The 18011-nt window shown below is 30.3% G+C and overlaps 2 protein-coding genes across 3 annotated transcripts; both read right to left on the bottom strand.

The window, feature by feature from the left end:
• Positions 1–7427: 7427 nt before the first annotated feature.
• On the bottom strand, positions 7428–11078 carry LOC113860668 (calcium-dependent protein kinase 1-like). Of its 2 annotated transcripts, XM_027493136.1 has the most exons (8): positions 10894–11078; positions 10218–10791; positions 9534–9677; positions 9262–9414; positions 8826–8941; positions 8476–8643; positions 7976–8200; positions 7428–7590 (listed from the first exon to the last, which is right to left on the bottom strand). In XM_027493136.1, the coding sequence occupies exons 1-8, from the start codon at positions 11017–11019 to the stop codon at positions 7462–7464; spliced, it is 1635 nt and encodes a 544-aa protein (XP_027348937.1). In that variant the 5' UTR covers positions 11020–11078; the 3' UTR covers positions 7428–7461. The 2 variants fall into 2 exon arrangements, with proteins under 2 accessions (XP_027348937.1, XP_027348936.1); XM_027493135.1 differs by having other exon boundaries at positions 10218–11078.
• Positions 11079–15580: 4502 nt separating this feature from the next.
• LOC113863248 lies at positions 15581–18011 on the bottom strand. Its single transcript, XM_027496761.1, has 2 exons — positions 17781–18011; positions 15581–16177 (listed from the first exon to the last, which is right to left on the bottom strand). Exons 1-2 carry the CDS (start codon positions 17951–17953, stop codon positions 15790–15792), a joined length of 561 nt encoding a protein of 186 aa, XP_027352562.1. The 5' UTR covers positions 17954–18011; the 3' UTR covers positions 15581–15789.

Raw genomic sequence — 18011 nt, 5'->3', positions numbered from 1 at the left:
TGTGCTGATAAACAGTTACAAAAAGTCAAGTCAAGTTGAAGGATGATCACCGGTAAAAAGAATGACAAATATTTTTCTGAGTCTTTCTTGAACATAGCTGAATGCTGTGACCATGAAAAGAAAATACTAAATAAAATGCACATTTCTGTGTAATTTTGGCCAAAGGGTGATTAAATTAACCAAATTGCCTTATTGATGAAAATTAAGGAATAGAACAGGCCATGCACGTAAGCTTAGTGAGACCTGAAATCAAGAAAGCACGACCTATGACATTGAGCATGCTTGGGAGTTGGGAATGCCTAAAATGGCAATTCTATTAAAATATACCCTCAACCTTGAAACTAATTTTAAATATCTAAAAAAAATTTATTAATAAATTTTTATATTCTTGATCAAATAAACACTTTTAATAAAAAATTATCGTTTTTAATTATTTTTAAATAATTCAAAAGTTGAAGTTAACAATTTTAAACAAAGTGTACTGGGCCAAGTATAATTTCTATTACTCATGAGTCATGCAAGAAATGGCGACTTCGATGATGGCATAAAAATGTTATAAATAGGGTCGGATCTAGAAAATTTACAAGAAGACAAAAGTAATAAACTTTATTTTTTTAATAAGAAATTAAGATTTTTATACACTTAAAAGGGATAATTGAGGAGAGAGGAAAGAACTCGATCGCCCTTGCACTTCCCTCACCCTCTAAAATGAATTAATCTTATTTTTACTCACTAATTTAATTTTACCATCACTTTATACTCTTTTTCTATTTTTATTTTAATTTCTATTTTCATCTCTCTTTTTTTTTAATCACTTGATCTGTTTCGTCTATATTATTTTTTATCCTTTTCTTCTTATAAATATATACACTTTTCATAAGTGTGAAATGATCATTTTTTAAAATAAAGTAATATGTAAAGTACATAAGACAAGTTTACTTTATAGATATATTTTCATAGTAAATTTAATATGACTTATATCCATGAACATACACAACGAAAAATAAATTTTATTTGAAGTATATGGGAACAGTAAACTTAGACTATATAACTATTTATATAATGTCAAGATTAAAAAGTAATTAATTAGCACATAATTATTTAAAAATATAATGTGCATTTATTTTTTAATCTTAATAATTCAAATAAAATTTAGTAGTTTATATTCATTGCTGTAATATATAATGATGTATTTACCTAAATTTGGACTGCACCGTGATGCGTCAGTGACTCAGTGTAAGATTAGTTCCTGCATTGCAATAAGACAAAGAACAAATAATGAAACGAATCTTCATTCCCTGTCCACTCTTAGCAAAGACGCAAATTACTTAATACAACCGACCCAGATAAGATTCACTTGATCTAAATCTATAGTATACAGAATTCAATCAAATCAGAATGGATTACGGAAGGAAAACAAACATGAATGTGAAAATTAAGAACTGTCGACTACAAGAAATGTAGAACATATGGTTACCTCCAAAACTTGAGTAGTGGACTTGATTTATTAACAAGATTTACGTGAACACGGGGTGAAACGAAGATTGAGTTGGGCAGTGTAGAAAAAAGAAGAGAGGAGAATGTTACGATGGATGGTGGTTTGGATTAGAAGCAGAACAAGAGCATGATTTGAAGTGTGATAGTTGAAACTGAAAGGTGTAGTTGGTGACACTGAGGTTGTCCTCAGAGATACGAGAGAGAGAGAGAACTGAAGTGGGACGAGCTTTCAACGAAGGGGATAGATAGATTAATAGGAACTGCCACAATGACTTTTCTACCACTCCCTACATCCGTACCTGTCACTAGACGCTAACTTAGTTTTCTTTTCTTGTTTAACTGTCACTGCAACCATTTTCAGGTGAAACTACATCGGTGAATCAAATTTCGGAAACAACGCGTCACATTCACTCTGTTCCTTCCTTTTTATTTTAATCTCTTAAATATTTGGCTAATCAATCATCTAATCACTCAAATTTAAATTAATCAATCGTTTTAGTCATATGAGCTTTTTCCATTATTATTATTATACATTCCTGAAACCAAGTTCTACCAAGAGACGACTCGGCCAATGCCAGCAATTTTTTTTAATATATTATGTTAGAAAGAAAGATTTGTTTGCAATATTTTAATTTGGAGAATTTGGCACAGAGAAAGATGGTTGTCTATAAAATGCTGAGAAACAATGAATTAAACAGAGAAATGCATATCCATGTAAAAAGAAGTTTATGGTAACAAGAAGAAAAGGGGTAGAATACTAGAACGTATGGAAAGGGCAGAAAAGTAAATTGAGAATAAGGGAAGGGATTGAATATTTGGAAAGACACTGTGTGAGAACATGGGAATGGGGAGTAGTGAGTGTGGGTGTCTCTTATGGGATGACATGGCAGGAGCAAGCAACATGATTGGTCGCACGTTAGGCCAACCTTGACAAGTACCCCACCTCCCACCAACCGCGCGTGAGCTGTCAGAACGTGCCGCCTTCCATCATCCCACGCTTCTCTTTCATTATATTCTTCTCATTTTATTTTAATTTACTCATTTTTTAAATTATAAATTAATTTATTATTTTATTTATGACTATAAATAATATAAATTTTTTAATTTAAAATAATTTTTTTAAAAAAATTCCTCTCATTTAATTCATTAGCGTTCTGTGGGTTTCCTGACTTCCTGTATTAATCTGTATTTTTTATTAAATATTGTGTTAAAATTATTATAAATTACGAAAAATTCATTATTTTGATTTTTTTATTTTTTTAACCAGTACAATAGTTAAATTTAAATAATTAATATTTAATTTATTAATTAATAATGTTTTAGAAGAAATATTACAAGAAAAATACGTGATTTTTTTATGGTAAGAAATTTATTATTATTTTTATACTATTATTTAAAGAATTTACCATTGATTATAAGTAATTAATATTGCATAAAAGTATTTGTTTTTTGAGAATCGCAATAAAAAAGTTCAAACATTTATATAAGTAATTAAGCTTCCAATTTATTTATTGGTTAATTTCTCTACTTGGAAAGCCTTTGTTTAAAATTACATGCCTATAGCTACACAAGGCCCAGGTCCAACAGTAGTATTGGACGTAGCCTTAAAAAACAATGGAGATAGGTAGTTTTACCAAGTTGTCTCCAGCAAAGACTTGACCAACCATAGCAATGCATCACCACTTCTAGGATCACTTTGATAACTCTTACTACCACTGTTAGGTATCTATGCATTGTGGATCACTGAAGTAAACACTTATAATTATTCCCTTCCTCACATTACCAAATACCTTGTTTCAGCCTCAAAATATTTTTGTAAATATATCCCCTATAGTGTTGCACCAAAAACACCATCACCATCATGAACCATCATGTAAGGTGTTGTTCACATGAGATGAGAGAGGCATTGCCTTTCTTTCATATCCTCATCATAATATTTTCCACATGATCAGTTAATGCAATAAGGGGCTTTGAATTATTATTCATTTTCATTGAAAACATAATAATACTATAGGAGAAATATGTAGTTATTGCATTATAATTTTACTTTGTGTAAGAATCCACAATTACAAGAAATACTGTTTGCCTTATTCCCCTCACCTTAAATACTCACTTTATATCTATTCCTAATAAATCACAATAATTTAATTAATGTATCCCATAAAAAGTCAATGTTAATTTCAAGTAATATCTATTTAATGAATAATCATATCATTCCATTTAATATCTTACATAAAAGGGTATTATATTTAAGTTTGTGTCTCCTATAAATAAACATACAGTTTTAGTTTATGTCTATGTACATGCAAATAATTATGCCATTTTACTTGATATTTATTTATATAAGAATATATTTTTGAATTTATATGTTTGTAACTAGCGTATATAAATATTATAATCACAAACAATTAAGATAAATTTTTAATTTAAATGAAACAGGATAATTTTTTATCTACCTTATTATTTTGTATATTTATTTTTTTAATTTTATAAAAAAGGTTATATAAAATTGATATCTCAAAGTGAGTAAAAGCAGTGAAAAAGGGACTTTTTCTTTTCTTGACAACATGAAAAAAGGACTTGAATGGTTGTATTTGTATTCTGTTTAGTACATTGTGTGGTATTTGGGTGGGCAGGGCGTAAGTTCCACGCGCGAACACAGAACTATGTTTGCATGGGTCATCACATCCTTTGGTTACGTGATGCTCTGGAATCATCTATTATTTCATAAATATTGTAATAACGGATTTTTCTAATTCAATAAATACACGATTTTCATTTTAAATTTAAGTTAATATCACATTTTTTTAGTTTAATTCATTTGAATTGTTCTGTAACAAAATTCATCTTGACTCGTTTTAACGTAAATTAATTAATTTAATATTATATAAATATTATTAAATAATATAAATATTTAACCACAGTCCATATATATAAGTGAACTGACGTGAAATTGAAGAGAAAACGTGATAGGAGGATGATGCTTAGATGTTAGTGTATTTAGATGACCCCATTTATAGGTAACTTTTCTTTTCTTCAAGATAGCTATCATAGCAAAGAAAACATCATTTAGCCTGCAGAGTATACTTCAAATGTCAAGTTAAAGTGTTTTTCAATGTGCGTTCTCTTAGATAATATTAGAAACATTAAATGAAATATATTTAATCATTTTTAACATAAGCCCATGAATATATACATTACAAAAAGGGGGGTTTTAAAATATGGAAAATAAGATTAAAAAAAATAAAAGATGAATTTGATTGGGATTCAACTATAAAAATATATTTTGAGAGACATCAAGTTCAAGAGGCGAGGCTCATGTACCAAACATGTCAAGCCTAAACTCAGTCATATCCTTATTAATAAAGGGAGAAGCAATAATATATAAAATATTAAGGTATTAAATAAAAAATTGCAAATTACAAATAATTGTAATATAATTAGATTAATTACTTGTTAATCTGTACATTTTTAAACGATAACTAAGAAAAAACGGAAGAAATATATTATATGCTGCCTGTGATAAACTCAGTGTTGGGTCTTTATTTGAGATTGCGCTGTGTGTGTTTGCATAAATAATTCTAAATTTGTATGCTTATCGGTGTGTTTAAAATATTTATATTTGTTAATTTACATAAAAATTTAAGTCCATTGGGATATTTAAATAAAAAGTCTTACACATATAGTTTTTTTTTAATTACAAATAGGCTTTTATATAAAATTTTAGAGTGAAACTTAAAAAAAAGTAAATAAATCATATTCAAAATTTTAATTTGGCATTTAGAAAATAGAGTAAGCTTATTCAAAATAAACCTTACTTAATTTAACTTTTTTATTTAATTCTAATAAAACGTGAAATGCGAAGAAAAAAATATACAAAAAAATAAAAAGAAAAGAGTAGATTTGGAGGAGAAAAATAAAGCGTAGGAGCTCATTAGGTGAACTTAACTTTGATAGCTAACCATGAAAGTAACAAGTGTGATGACATCACTTTTGTTAAATGTGATTTGAATATGAAGTTGGGATTTGACCAAGTGATAGACAACAGTCACCAAATCCATTAAATATTTCAAGACAAAATTAAGGCCTAGTTTTTACATAAAAATATTAATCGTAATTGGATTAATGATCGCCATAAGAATTTCATCATTAATTAGACAGCTAATGACCCATTGACAATTACACTAAAGCCAATCTCTGAATGTGAAAGGAGATATGCACCATCACTCAACCTTTGTTAAACGGTGTATGTCCACTGTATTTCTTTGATTATATAAATATAATGGAAATCACTGCCATTTTGATGTTGTCCAAATGATTTTCCAAAATCAGAAGGCTAAAAAGAAAGCAAGAAGGCAAGTGGCAATGATAATTTGGAAAATATAACTTTATGCACACCTACCAATTGAGGGCCCAAGTTGAAGGCAATAGCCGTAGTTCGTGTATCTTCCATTGTTCTCACTAATAATATGAATCAACATTATGAAAGAACGATTTCTGTTCCAGTTTGATCATATATTTTTCTTCTTCATGATCGACCTAGCTACAAGTATATATATATATATGCACAAACATACTGGGACATATGATAAGAAAATTTCTCATTCTTAAAAATTGAAACATTTATATATAAATGTAGTTAAAATTAAAAGTTACTTCAAAAGATAGGTGTTTTTACTATTTATTAATTTCATTATTTATAATTATTGATTTTTTATTTTTTAAAAAATCAACAACACACTCTTTTTAATACAATGTTAATATTTAATTAAAATTTATTGACAATTATTAAAATATGAGAGAAACGTTAATTTACATTTTTTGTATTTTTTTAATATAAATTTTAGTTAATAATTAAGAATGCATCAAAGAGTGTGTTATTATTCACTATTATTTTCATGCATTTTTTTTTCTCTCTTTTGGAGTTTACAGCATTTTTCCCAAATTCTTCACTTTGGTTTTCTCGAAGGACAACATACAATCATCGGTGAATTTTGCCTTCCATTTCTTATTCCGTTCAGTTTCCTATTCCATAATTTTGTGCTTTTTCGTGTAATATTTTTCAGTTTGTTTGTGAATTGCTAGTAAGAGGCTAAGATTGTTTATGGTGAGAATCTGTCTTGTAAATCAGTATGCTCAACGAAGGCATGAAAAATATAGAGAAATACAAGCTTTTGATATTGAATTCAAGAGAGAGAAGAGGTGAAACAAGTGAGACTAGTTTAATGATAAAACCTTGACCTTTAGAGTAAAGTAGAATAGATGAATTGGATTTAGTGTAAATATAAAATTTGACATGTAGCATCAACTATATACACTCACATTGATCATTTAAGGTTGTGTTTGAATAAGCGGACTTGCAAAGTTTCCATTTTTAAACCTTTTACTTGGACTTCTTAATCTTAATAACCAAATGTTGACCTTTGGTTTTATTCTTAAAATGCTAAATTGCAGAGAATTCAGAATTGAAATGATTTTTCCCCATGTTATGGATAAGTTGCTTTACATTATAATTTATAACATTCAGAGGCGAGACAGAAATAAAGTCCAGATAGTGATATTTCTGACATTAGGCAAGTCATTATAATCCGTTGAACCCCAAGACCAAGTGTTAAGCATGACAAGCACCAGTGGAAAAGCCCCCTTTACCAACTCCACAATCAAGTCACTTTTTCATTGGTTCATGTTAAACTTGTTGATATAAATTGTCCTACTCCATAAATCCAATACTCTTGAATAAATGCTGGTGTGGCCGAAATTTAGATGTCACCAAGTAACTCAAGAAAATTCCCAAGATAATGTTTTGCTCTATAATGTACATAACATGGCAAAACCCACGAAGGAAACCTATCAACCTTTTTACAAAATAATAGCCCCTACAAAGCTTTTCAAGAGAAATTAAATTCGTTACACCGTGGGGAATGCTTAGTTAACAAAAGCATGGAAAATATCTAACTTTTTTTCTTAACATACTGATACTGCCTCCCGAAATCCAATGCTAAAACTAGAGTTACCCTTTAGACCGCTCTTATCTAAATCTGCATTGCCTCTCTGCATCATAGCCACGAATTCATTGTAGTCGATTCGGCCATCCTGAAAGGTTAAAACATGAACATAACAACATCATAAAAAAGAATAATGGAATTTGGAATATTTGTACAGCATAAATTTAGTTTAACATAACTGAAAATTATGAGGACCATTTATGACCCAGCACGTTATATGAAAATTAAAATCAAAACAGCAAAGAAAGCATTGCTTGGAATGTCACGTCACTTTTCATTTCTTTGTTAGAAAAACATAATTAAGTTTCAATTTGATCAGGGAAGAACACAAGTCACCAACACATACAACAATGCCAACCTATGCTGTTCGTTTTATTTTTTTTTCTTTTGGTTGGTTACTTCTAATTCTAAGTGTTACAGTTTCATAAATCAGGTACCAAGCATTAAATTACGTTACAATAAAATGTACTTACATTATTCTGATCAGCTTCTCTGATCATTTCCTCCAAGCAGACATTCTCCATGCCAAATTCTTCACAAGCTTGTTGAAGCTCATCTTGAGTGATGTAGCCACTTCCTTTTTTATCAAAATACGAGAAAGCTGCAACTAAATGATCATCCCTGTCAATTTTGTTTATATGCAATGTCGCAGCTATGAATTCTCCATAGTCAATTGCGCCACTGTTATCAACATCTGCCTGCAATTACAAACAAAATTACGACAATGGATTATAACAGTGTGCTACCAAAAATGTCCAACACTACCTTAATTATTTTGGTTATTATTAACTATTTTACTTTTCTCTATTTTGCATAAGATTGTTTCACTGAATGATACTCAAAGAGCTTTCCCTAGCAACATGAGTCAAGGAATGGACGTGAAACAGGTCAAACCAGAAAAGAGAGAGACAATGTAGGTTTAGTTTGTGATGTTAAGGAATTTGAAGATAATTCTGAACTAGCTAGTACTTACAGCTTGCATTAGGTCGACCATTTCAGATTCACTGAGATTAGCACCAAATGTTTTCAGTCCAACCTTGAGTTTTTCAAAAGTGATTTGACCACTGTTGTCTGTGTCTATCATCTTAAACGTTTCTTTCAATCCAGAAATTTCTTCTTCAGAGAGATTCTCTGCAATAACCTGCAGAGAACAATATGAAAAATATTACAAGTGTGATTTCAGTTCCAAGTTGAAATTAAGATGTTTACATATTAAACTTTGTAAACAAAGTGAATATATAACACTCTAGTGGTTACCATTCCCAAAAGAGACGAAAACACATACTGTATGAGACACAGTTTTGTAATAGAAAAATAACCTACTCTTAGAGCCATTTTCTTGAGCTTGTTCATTGCAGAAAACTGCTTCAAGCGACCCAAAACTGCTGAATCAAGAGGCTTGTCTGGGGCAACTCCATCAACCTGAATCCAAGGGTGACCTGCAAAGAACCGGAACATGATCATTTACAAGACGGAAACAAAACTTCTGTGATATTGTGACGGACAATTACTACTCAAGTTAGAAAGTCTGAGTAAAATGCCTGATATTTTGTCCAAAATCTTCTAAAAATTAGCACTAAAAATGTGATTTCTTAAAGGATTTTCATTGTAAGTGTTGAAGGTGTCAAAGGAAACTAACATCAACTAAAAGAATAAATAAGGCTATGCTAAAGAAAATATGACATGTTCAATGACATGACAATTGTTATTAAAATGTGTTTCATTGGCATCTCTATGGAATATGAGTGTAGAAACTTACGAAGAACTTCATGTGCTGTTATCCGTTTTCTAGGATCTCTAACAAGCATTTTCCTAACCAAGTCTTTGGCACTTTCAGAGATATTTGGCCAAGGATCTGAAGAGAAATCAAGATCACCATGCAAAACCTCCTCAAATATATCTTGCTCCGATTCTGTTACCAAGGAAGATAAAAAATCTCAATTTTTTGAACCAAGAGAAATCTATTAGGAAATACAAATTAAAAAAAAATGGTTGGACCATTCAAGGACTAGATATGTTAAGAACTCTTACCACCCCAAAATGGAGGGGTTCCACATAAGAGAATGTATATGATCACACCTGCACTCCACACATCAGCTTCTGGGCCATAGCGCCTACATAGAACTTCAGGTGCGATATAGTAAGGACTTCCAACCACGTCCCTGAAAATGTCTCCTGCAAATGAATATTTTTAGTGACTAACCCTCGTACCAATCATGTAAGTAGAACAATTCAGAAAATTTTACTATAGTCAAACTAATTATATTTATGAATCACTGGCAAGAATTTAATTCTTCAGGAAATTAAAGCCTTGCATCTTTACATGTTCTCTTTGATCATTTGATTTCAACACTATAGAAAATTAATCATATCTTAATAGCTACAGCAACAAACGTCTCACATCACTAAGATAAAAAAATTGACACACAAATAAAGGCAGTAAACTGTAGCTGAATAACCACCCCTGACAGAAACATGAATAATCCCCATTGAGCGATATAAACACACTACCGTTTTGCCTATTACAGGAAATTTCATACAATCAATGCATCAGAAGCAAGTGTAATTAGAGTAAGAAAGGCCAATTACTTTGTCGAAGAAGCTTAACAAATTCTATAATTTAAATCATGAATATCAAAATAAAAGACTGGAAAGAAAACAATTAGAGATAGAAGTTGATTGCACAAGGCGAAAAGAAAACTTTTTTTTCCTAACCTGGTTTGAAGAAAACTGACATTCCAAAATCTATTGCCTTAAGGGTGGAGTCTTCATGGCCATCAACGAAAAGAAAATTCTCAGGCTTAAGATCACGATGCATTACTCCACGGGAGTGGCAAGCCTCTATGACACTAACTATGGTCCTTGCAAGTTTAGCTGCCTTTCTTTCTGTGTAATGCCCTCTTTCCACAATCCTATCAAACAGCTCCCCACCTGCACACATTTCCATGACAACATGAACAGCAACACCGTCCTCATAAGCCCCTTTAATTGAAATCACATTGGAACACCCAGCCAAGTGATGCATTATCTGAATCTCCCTCCTCACATCCTCCACGTCATCATTTCCCACCAATTTCACCTTTGGGATGGACTTGCAAGCATATTTTTTTCCAGTAGCTTTCTCTGTGCAAAGAAAAGTTGTTCCATATTGTCCTTTCCCAAGCTCTGGTCCCAAATTATAGTACTCCTTCAAATGACCACTTTTTCTCAGCAAAATTGACTCTGCTTGAAGCCCGGCAGCTGCTATTGCTACCCTCTTAACATAATAAGGCATTTTTGGCTTTGCAGGCTCTATTGCTCTAACTGCTTCACTTTGTCTCATTGCAGGTTCCATGCGCCTTATTTGTTCATCTGAAGTCTTGTTATTATTGTTCTCTTGATTGGATAGAACTGGCTTCGTTTCCTTCTTGTCAATTTTCACAACTTCTGGAGGTTTTTCTTGAACAGTCTCCAATGCTTTTGTGTTTGGATTTGTACTCACAGACGAAGTAGCCTCCGAAATTTCTATTCCCCCCATTTGCTGAAACCACCAGAATGAACTTGGAAGAACATCGATTTTCGAACTAACACAATTGTTTCCCATCTTACACCAGTCACTGCCTTTGTATGATGACTAAGCATATATGTAAGAAATAAGAAGCAAATGAAGCACTGAAAGGCTGAAATCAATTACATTCGATTTTCTGCATCAACCCCACTATTATAGTGAGAATGAATGTAGAAACGAAGTTTATGTACCCTAATATGTCAATAGGACATGGAATACCGTAATGGACGATGAACAAGAATTTTAGTCTTTTGGCAACTGAAAGAGGAGAGCAAGTAGATGGAAAGAAGAGTCTCTGAATATGTGAAGAAGGAGGAAATTGATTAGCATTAATGAATCATATTGAAACCCATTATGGAAATAAATATGGGGACGAAGAAAACCGTGTAAAGGGAAGATTTTGAAGGCATAAAAGTGGAAACTTTCAAATGAATGGACGGTGTAAACTAAGGAGAAAATGACCCATTGAGACAGAGTCCGAGTGAGAATAATTAAACGTGAAGAAGGACAAAAGAGAAGAGAAAATGATGATGTTATATAGATGGGAAATGTAGTGTGTATTATATTCTCTTGTTGATTGTAGCAAGAAAAAACGAAGAAGGAAATAGGAGGGAAGGACGACGAGCGTGTGAAAGACAGTTAACAGTTAATGGAGATTGGAGAATGTTTCCAATTTTTCAGAAAACGCGTGCGTGCAGCCAAATCCATCGCCACTGAAGGTGGACGTTCAAGATTTCTTTGTTTTATTCAACGAATTTTCTTAAAGTAAGTATTAACTCCGGTCCAATAAATAATTAAATAATTATATTTTATAAAAAAAGTGTGTATATTATTATCTAAAAAATTATTTAATCATATAAAATAGAAGAATTTAACGTTATTCTTGAATCGAGGGATATCGTAGTTTGCATGAAAGGGTTACTCTTGTGTGACCTGTGAAGGATGCTTCACCGGAATACGCTAAGCGCCGGCAGTCGCCGGTATAATTTTGCTTTTTTCATAAATGAAGTTATTTAAAAATTATACATATGCGGTGTATTTTATTCTCAGTCAATTCATCATTGTTTTTAAAGTTTTGTGGATAACATTAAAAAAGTGCACACATGTAATACTTTTTAGTAAAAAACAACTCCACGACTTAATAGTCGTTATTAGTATAATAAAAATGGACTCAAACTTTTGGTGAACCTTACTAAGTTCAAATCCAACACAATCTCAAAACACTAATTTCACAAATATGTTTATAATGATAATCAACCTAATATTTTAAAAAAAAAAAAAAACTTTTCTTCTGTACTTAGTTATTTCCCACCCTATTCTAAGAGGGAGTAAAAAAATATTTCCTTAAAATCAGACTTTGTAATTAATTTTAAGTACCAAAAATTTAAATATTTTGATTAAAATTTTATTTATTACATTAAATACAAAAATAATAAATATTATTTGCAATAAAAAAAGTAACAATTTTTTTCATGTTTTAGTACTAAGGAAAATCTTACAAATAATTAATAAATAATTTTCTTTCAAAGTAATGACACATTTCATGGGGAAAAAATTCAAATTATAATCACACTTATATATCTCAATTTTAAAAATAGGATAACATCTTTATGTACTCTCCTTTTCATGCAAAGTTTTTATTTTTTTGTGCCACACGTTTGTTTAAACTTCTAATCAGAAATATTTTTTTATGTATGGTATTTTAAAATAATATATATAAAAATATGATATTTTTGAAAAATTACAAAAATATGAGATTCAAATATTTTCAGGACAGAAATTAAAAAATGAAACGAAAAAAAGTTATAAAGCATTAAAAATTGTCAATAATAATTTTTTTTTAAAATTAGTAAACAATTTTAAAGTATGAAAATATGTCATTGACAATTTTAGAATTTGTTTTTATATTTTTACATTCTTTTCAAAACATCATATTTTAGTAATTTTTCTTTTTTATCTAAAAAAACATCTATAGAAAGATAAAATAATATTTTTCTTCAATTAGTTAATCAGTTGAAAAATATTTTTACTTCTTTTTTTTTTATTGATTAATCCTCAATTTTCTTGTAACAACACTAAAACTGATGAGATATTTATAAGTTACTGTTAAATAAATTATGTTAAATAAATTAATTTTAATTATTTATAAAAAAATTAAATACCTATTTTTAACGTTTTTATTACTAATAAAACAATATTTTTTAATTAAATTAATTTAAAATATTATATATTTTTATATTTACAATGTGTATTAATTAATAGTTATTAATAAAGAAAGGTAGAAGTTTACTCGGTCCTCGATATTCAAGTTGATCAAATCAAATATATTATCAACATAAAGGTTGTTGATTCATCTAGACCTATTTTTTGCTATGCATTAATGACCTGTTCAATATTAAGAAGGTAAAGGGGTGTAAATGAGTATAAATTTGGTTTGTAAAAAAAAATTAACTCATTTATTTAAACAAGTTTTTTTTTTTTTTTGTTTCTATTTTAAACAAGTTAAATTTAAAGTGTTAGATTAATAATTTTAAAGTTTCAACTTAACTTATTAGTTTTTTTTATATTTTTTATAAGTTTTGAATATTTTCATAAATTTTTATGCTTAAAAATAAAGTGATATAATAATAAAATATCTTTTTATTTAATAAAAATGACTTAAGTTTAAAATTTTAAAAAATAATATGAAAATAGTATAATTTTAAAAAAATTATAGTTTCTCATTTAAAATATCTTTTAAAAAATAAAATAAATACGACACTCAAACGATAATAATAAATTATGTTTATATATCTAAGCTATTAGTGAGATATTGATGTTAAATTTATAACTTATTTAAATAATTGAGTTTAGTTTTGAATTTAAGTTTATTTATTTAATCAAACAGTTAAATTTAATTAAGCATTTAATAAAGCGAGTTCAAATAATTTACTGTGCTACTGAATAACTTTTGGATCTAGATTCCTGCGCTGCAGCCTGGAATTAGTATATTTTCATATTTTTATTTAAGCGAAAAAATTTTACTTAAACAAAAGTATAAAAAATGGCTTTCAAGTGCAGAAAAAACAGAGAATCGGAGTCAAAAACATTTTGGTTAAAAGATAATGAACAGTACAGTGATGAGAGTACTTGATAACTTTTTGATAATTTAACAACGCATTACCAAATGGAAATGTTTTTATATTATCAACGAATCATAATGAAACCCTTAGAATCAAAATTTTCATGAACAGAAAAAGAGGGAAAGGAGGAGGGATTTTTCTTTACGAGGAATGCAGATAAGTGGTGCCGCACTAACTTCCATTAGCAACGCAACGTTCTTAACGTGCGTTCTTGGGGGAACAAAGCAATTGATTCACAATTATGTGATGCTCCATGGAGATGGAGATGGAGGACTTGCAGTCTTCAAGGCAGCAAAATGGCGTCAATGATGTGATGAAAGCATGAAACGCAAAGCCACTACGAGTTGACGAGATTGTGCTGCAGGAAATTGCAAACATTTAACCGTGTTTCCCTAATCCAAAATAGTGTTTGTTTGAATTAATTTTACATGTTTTTGTAAAATTAATTTTAGTTCAAAATATATTTCAATAAATTAACTCATGTTTGAAAATATTTAATTTAAAGAGTAATTTTAATATAATAAATATTATTTAAATAATAATATTTTTTTCTCTCTAAAAGATATTCATTTGAGACAATGACACGAATTAAAAAGTATATTTAATTATTTTATTTTTATTAAAAGTATTATAAAATTTTCTATTATATAAAATAATTTTAAAAAGCATGTAATATAAAACATTAATACATTACAAGTCTTATTTAATCACGTTATTAATTGCTATTAAAAGTGTTAAATTCAATTTATAAAATATTATTAACCAATTAATGTTATAAGGACACTATTTAAAAATAATAAATTGATTTTAAAATAATGTTAAAAGCATATTAAAAGTCATGATAAAAAAATATTTTTATTTAGTAATTATTATCCTAAAAATACTTATTTTAAATATATACCAAAAAAATGAATTCTCTTGAATTGACAATATAATAAGTTAAAAGGATACTTTTGTCCATGCTTATACAAACAAAATTTTACTATTTCAAAAAAAAATTAAATGTTACTTTCTCATTAATAGAATTAAAACCTAATTTTCAACTTTCTGGAATAAAACACGAGACAAAATGCACTATCTGCACGCGATTTATTTTCGTGAACGTCAAATCAAGCACAACCTTGAAGTTAACTAACACCAAATTTTTACTTTATTTTTTCAAAATTATTATATAATAATTTAGAAAACATCATTTAATTTTATCTTTTTCTAAATAAATATTTCTTATAAAATAAGCTTGCTTTATCATTTTCTGCATCAGCGGTGACTTAAGATATTCGTTGGCCTACATCTAAACTTAGATTTCACTTTACAGGCTCAATTAACCAAATTACCCCCCAAATATTTGGGACAAGAATGTTATTGTGCAGCGAAAGTAACTAATCCAATCATCAGGTAGAATAAGGATCGCTTAATAGTGAATCGCTTAATCATTCATAATGCCTATAACTGAGTGGTAGGTAAAAGATAAAAACTTGGCCACACAGCCACATCTTTAAAAAGTGTTATACAGCTGCCAAAGATGTAGAGAAACACATTATTAGAGGACTTGTTTGTACTCCGGATGTCCATATTCTAATACAAATTAAGAAAAGATTATTGTATATCTAAGGCATATTTAAACATCTTTAGCCATTGCACTGAAATCAGTATCTGCTGATTCCTTCTCCTTGGATCTAGGATGAGCTTCTGGCGGACGATTTTCTTCAATAGGTATCCCTCGCCTCATAGAGGGTGAAGATGACTCTGCATTAATGCCTGGAGGGTTTGCAAACACATCAAAAAATCCATTCTTCATTTCGTCAGCTGCTTCAAAGAAACGATAGATACCACCAAACAGATTCCGTTCCAAGGTTTCAATATCACTTCGGAGCCCAGGGAAGTCAAACACACCATGGTCTGATGAGCTGTTGGATGAGCTAAATGGAATAGATCCTCCTCTAAGTACCTCATGTGTGATATCCTCTTCAGTATACTCTTTGTTTGATTGCAACACCTCAACAGGCCTGAAAAGGGGGAAAGGTAAACTGATTAAAATTTTATTTTCATTTAAAAGGGCATGAGAGAAATGCAACTGCTACAGAGAGAGGGTAACTGGGTAGTGCAGCCATTATTCCCAATAAACTAATGCCAAAACACTAAAATCAACCTATAAAGCACAGAGTCTGTAAAAAAGCTGTGTCCATATCAAAATGCTTCAATGGAGCACCTCAAAAAGGCTGTGCAGAACCTAATGCCTGAAAGCTGAAGCATGTGTGCGTGTGCACACACACGCCAATATAGCTGTGTCCATGTCATAAATTTGAATGGAACATCTGAAATATTGGTGCGTCATCATTTCCATGCATCTCAGGAATCAAACCCTTAGAGCATGAGCATCTAACCAAACCTAAACCAAATAAGCAGGCAGAGCATCTAACCAAACCTAAACCAAATAAGTAGGCAGAGGTTTTTAAACTCAAGCAGCTTGGCCATCAAATATCAACTATGGAGTATGGACCAATAAACTGATGAAAAACCCAAATGCAAGAATACTGTGTGCGTTTGGTGTGTGTGTGTGTGTTTAGAAGCATTCCCTTTTCCTCCATGCTGCCAAACTGAACAATATAGCAATTTGATTTTCACTTGAACCAACAGACAATAAAAAATCAATTGCATCTACTACTTCTAATATAGTTATATGTCCTCTATATGTGAGTGTCAGAATAAGAAAATAATTTGACTCCTAACAACCTAACAAGCAATTATCCATACTTCTACAATATTACAAAGCCATTTAATTACCTAGTTTGTCTACCATGATAAAAACTAATCACACAAATATTATCTTAAACAAACTAGATTTTAAGCCTAATCCAATCCATGCATATTATGTCTTACCCACTTTCAACCAATTTACCACAGTCATATTAAACAAAGCTATTTTTCATCTGGTTTTTCATGGATACAGATAGATGGAAAGAAATAAGCACAAGGAAAAAAAGAATTGAATAAATGATGGAGGACAAGGGAGAGCCAACATTATTATTTGTATCGATTTGATTTTTATGATAATATTAATTATACATTTGCACTTCTGTTCCGCATCAATAGAAGAACAGGATTCACATACAAGGCCTTAGATACATATCACTGAGATAGCTTCAAAAGAGCTCATGTTTTATAGATTATCTACAAAGCAATTTTAAGCCTCAGGTACCTGCACCTCACACCTCGTGAGTTATCTCTTATCTCACTCTTTTAGAAAAGGATATGCCATAACCATACATAGCTAGCTCTATAATAACGTTTTTCCAGATTTACAGTTTTCATCAAACGAAATAACAGTTTTTTACTATACTTTTCCTTTGAAAATCTATACCTCCAGTCTCTGCCCTAATTCTTAAGCGTAACAAAGACGTCAATGCAGCCGTTTCCTACTCTGTTCCAATATCCAATCAAGATTTTGATTAAAATAATCATCAATTTAGTTAATAATTACGCAAAAAAGAATCGGCAGACACAACCTATAGAATTCAAAGCAAACTGCTTCCTACTTCCTAATTAATACCTAATCAATGAATCATTTGACAGTATTGTCCAGAAAACAAGTTAAACGAGAAGAATAACCTTCCGACGCAATTCCTGAGAAGCTCTTCCGTTTTCTCGCATTTTCTAACGAACTTTCCAGATTGAACCTCCTCTGTTCTACACTGCGATTTCACGACCTTCGTTGTGGAGCATCGTTCCGAATCACCGAGTTGGAGATTGTCGCTATTGTCTTCGCTCCAAACCCACCCCATTTTTGCGCTCGGAACTTCCTCCCCAAGATTTCCTTTCCTTTCCTTACAATTCGAGACT

The sequence above is a fragment of the Abrus precatorius genome, unplaced genomic scaffold, assembly GCF_003935025.1.
Source record: "Abrus precatorius isolate BTA unplaced genomic scaffold, Abrus_2018 Scaffold3, whole genome shotgun sequence".
NCBI lineage: Eukaryota > Viridiplantae > Streptophyta > Magnoliopsida > Fabales > Fabaceae > Abrus > Abrus precatorius.
The sequence above is the reverse complement of the archived record's forward strand: the minus strand, read 5'-3'. Positions and strand labels throughout refer to the sequence as shown.